The sequence below is a fragment of the Sinocyclocheilus rhinocerous genome, unplaced genomic scaffold (assembly GCF_001515625.1).
Source record: "Sinocyclocheilus rhinocerous isolate Xijiao unplaced genomic scaffold, SAMN03320098_v1.1 C36161241, whole genome shotgun sequence".
NCBI classification, from domain to species: Eukaryota; Metazoa; Chordata; class Actinopteri; order Cypriniformes; family Cyprinidae; genus Sinocyclocheilus; species Sinocyclocheilus rhinocerous.
In genome coordinates, this window is record NW_015774698.1 from 1 (window position 1) to 868 (window position 868).

Here is an 868-nt window from a genome sequence, read left to right on the forward strand (position 1 = left end):
CAAAGCAAGTGCTTGATGTTGACTGCGGACCTTTAGAAACGTTCATGAATATGCACTTTGTTCTGTGTTGTAGTGAATTCAAAATGCTCATTTCAAAATATTTTGTTATTGTGACATAACTTGTCACCAAATTATCAAGTTTTTCTTTTTTTTTGCTGGCTAAAAAAGGTGCAAGTTCGAGGTAGTCCGATCTCAGAAAACAGAACCGATTAAGAGTTCTAAAGCAAACATTCTGTGATGTTCAAGATTCTTTTGGATTCAGTCACCGAACCGGCACTGCATGTAAGTCTCATCTGAAGCGGAGTAGCCAAACTTCTTATAAAACTCCACATTTTTCGGCGCACACTCCAGTGTTACTTTGTAGCACTGCAATTTTTTGCTGAGGAGAGTCAATGTTGATACCAACCTAAAACACAAAAACAAAAGTACTATGTTCAAGGTACTTAGTTTTGATACATATGTTAAAAGAAATACAGTATTCATGAATATATACTATCTGAAACTCATTATTAAAACTATTCTAAAAATGTTTCTAAAAACCAAACCCACAGTTTTCCAAGCTGTTTCCCTCTGCATACGTCACTCACAACCACTTCTTCCACACGCCCCCTCTGCCGGGACAAAACCCCCCAAAATATTATAATATTGCACTATGAAAATACAGAAAATAAGCTCAATTGTAAAATACGCATTTAAAACCTAATAATTAAATATTAAGTCAATTACCTTTGCACAAGCATGGATAAATTTGTGCTCTATGATGAGTGTTGCTGTGGCAACAATTTGTCCAAGGTTTGTGTCTTCCACCACGATCACATAATAGTCTCCAGATTTCTTCATATGTTCAAAATTTGCTAAAAAAAAAAAA

General features: G+C 35.0%; 1 protein-coding gene across 1 annotated transcript; it reads right to left on the reverse strand.

Annotated features, from left to right (window-relative positions):
- Positions 1-128: 128 nt before the first annotated feature.
- On the reverse strand, positions 129-850 carry LOC107735587 (glucosamine 6-phosphate N-acetyltransferase). Its single transcript, XM_016547223.1, has 3 exons — positions 727-850; positions 550-611; positions 129-406 (listed from the first exon to the last, which is right to left on the reverse strand). Exons 1-3 carry the CDS (start codon positions 838-840, stop codon positions 259-261), a joined length of 324 nt encoding a protein of 107 aa, XP_016402709.1. The 5' UTR covers positions 841-850; the 3' UTR covers positions 129-258.
- Positions 851-868: the final 18 nt, after the last annotated feature.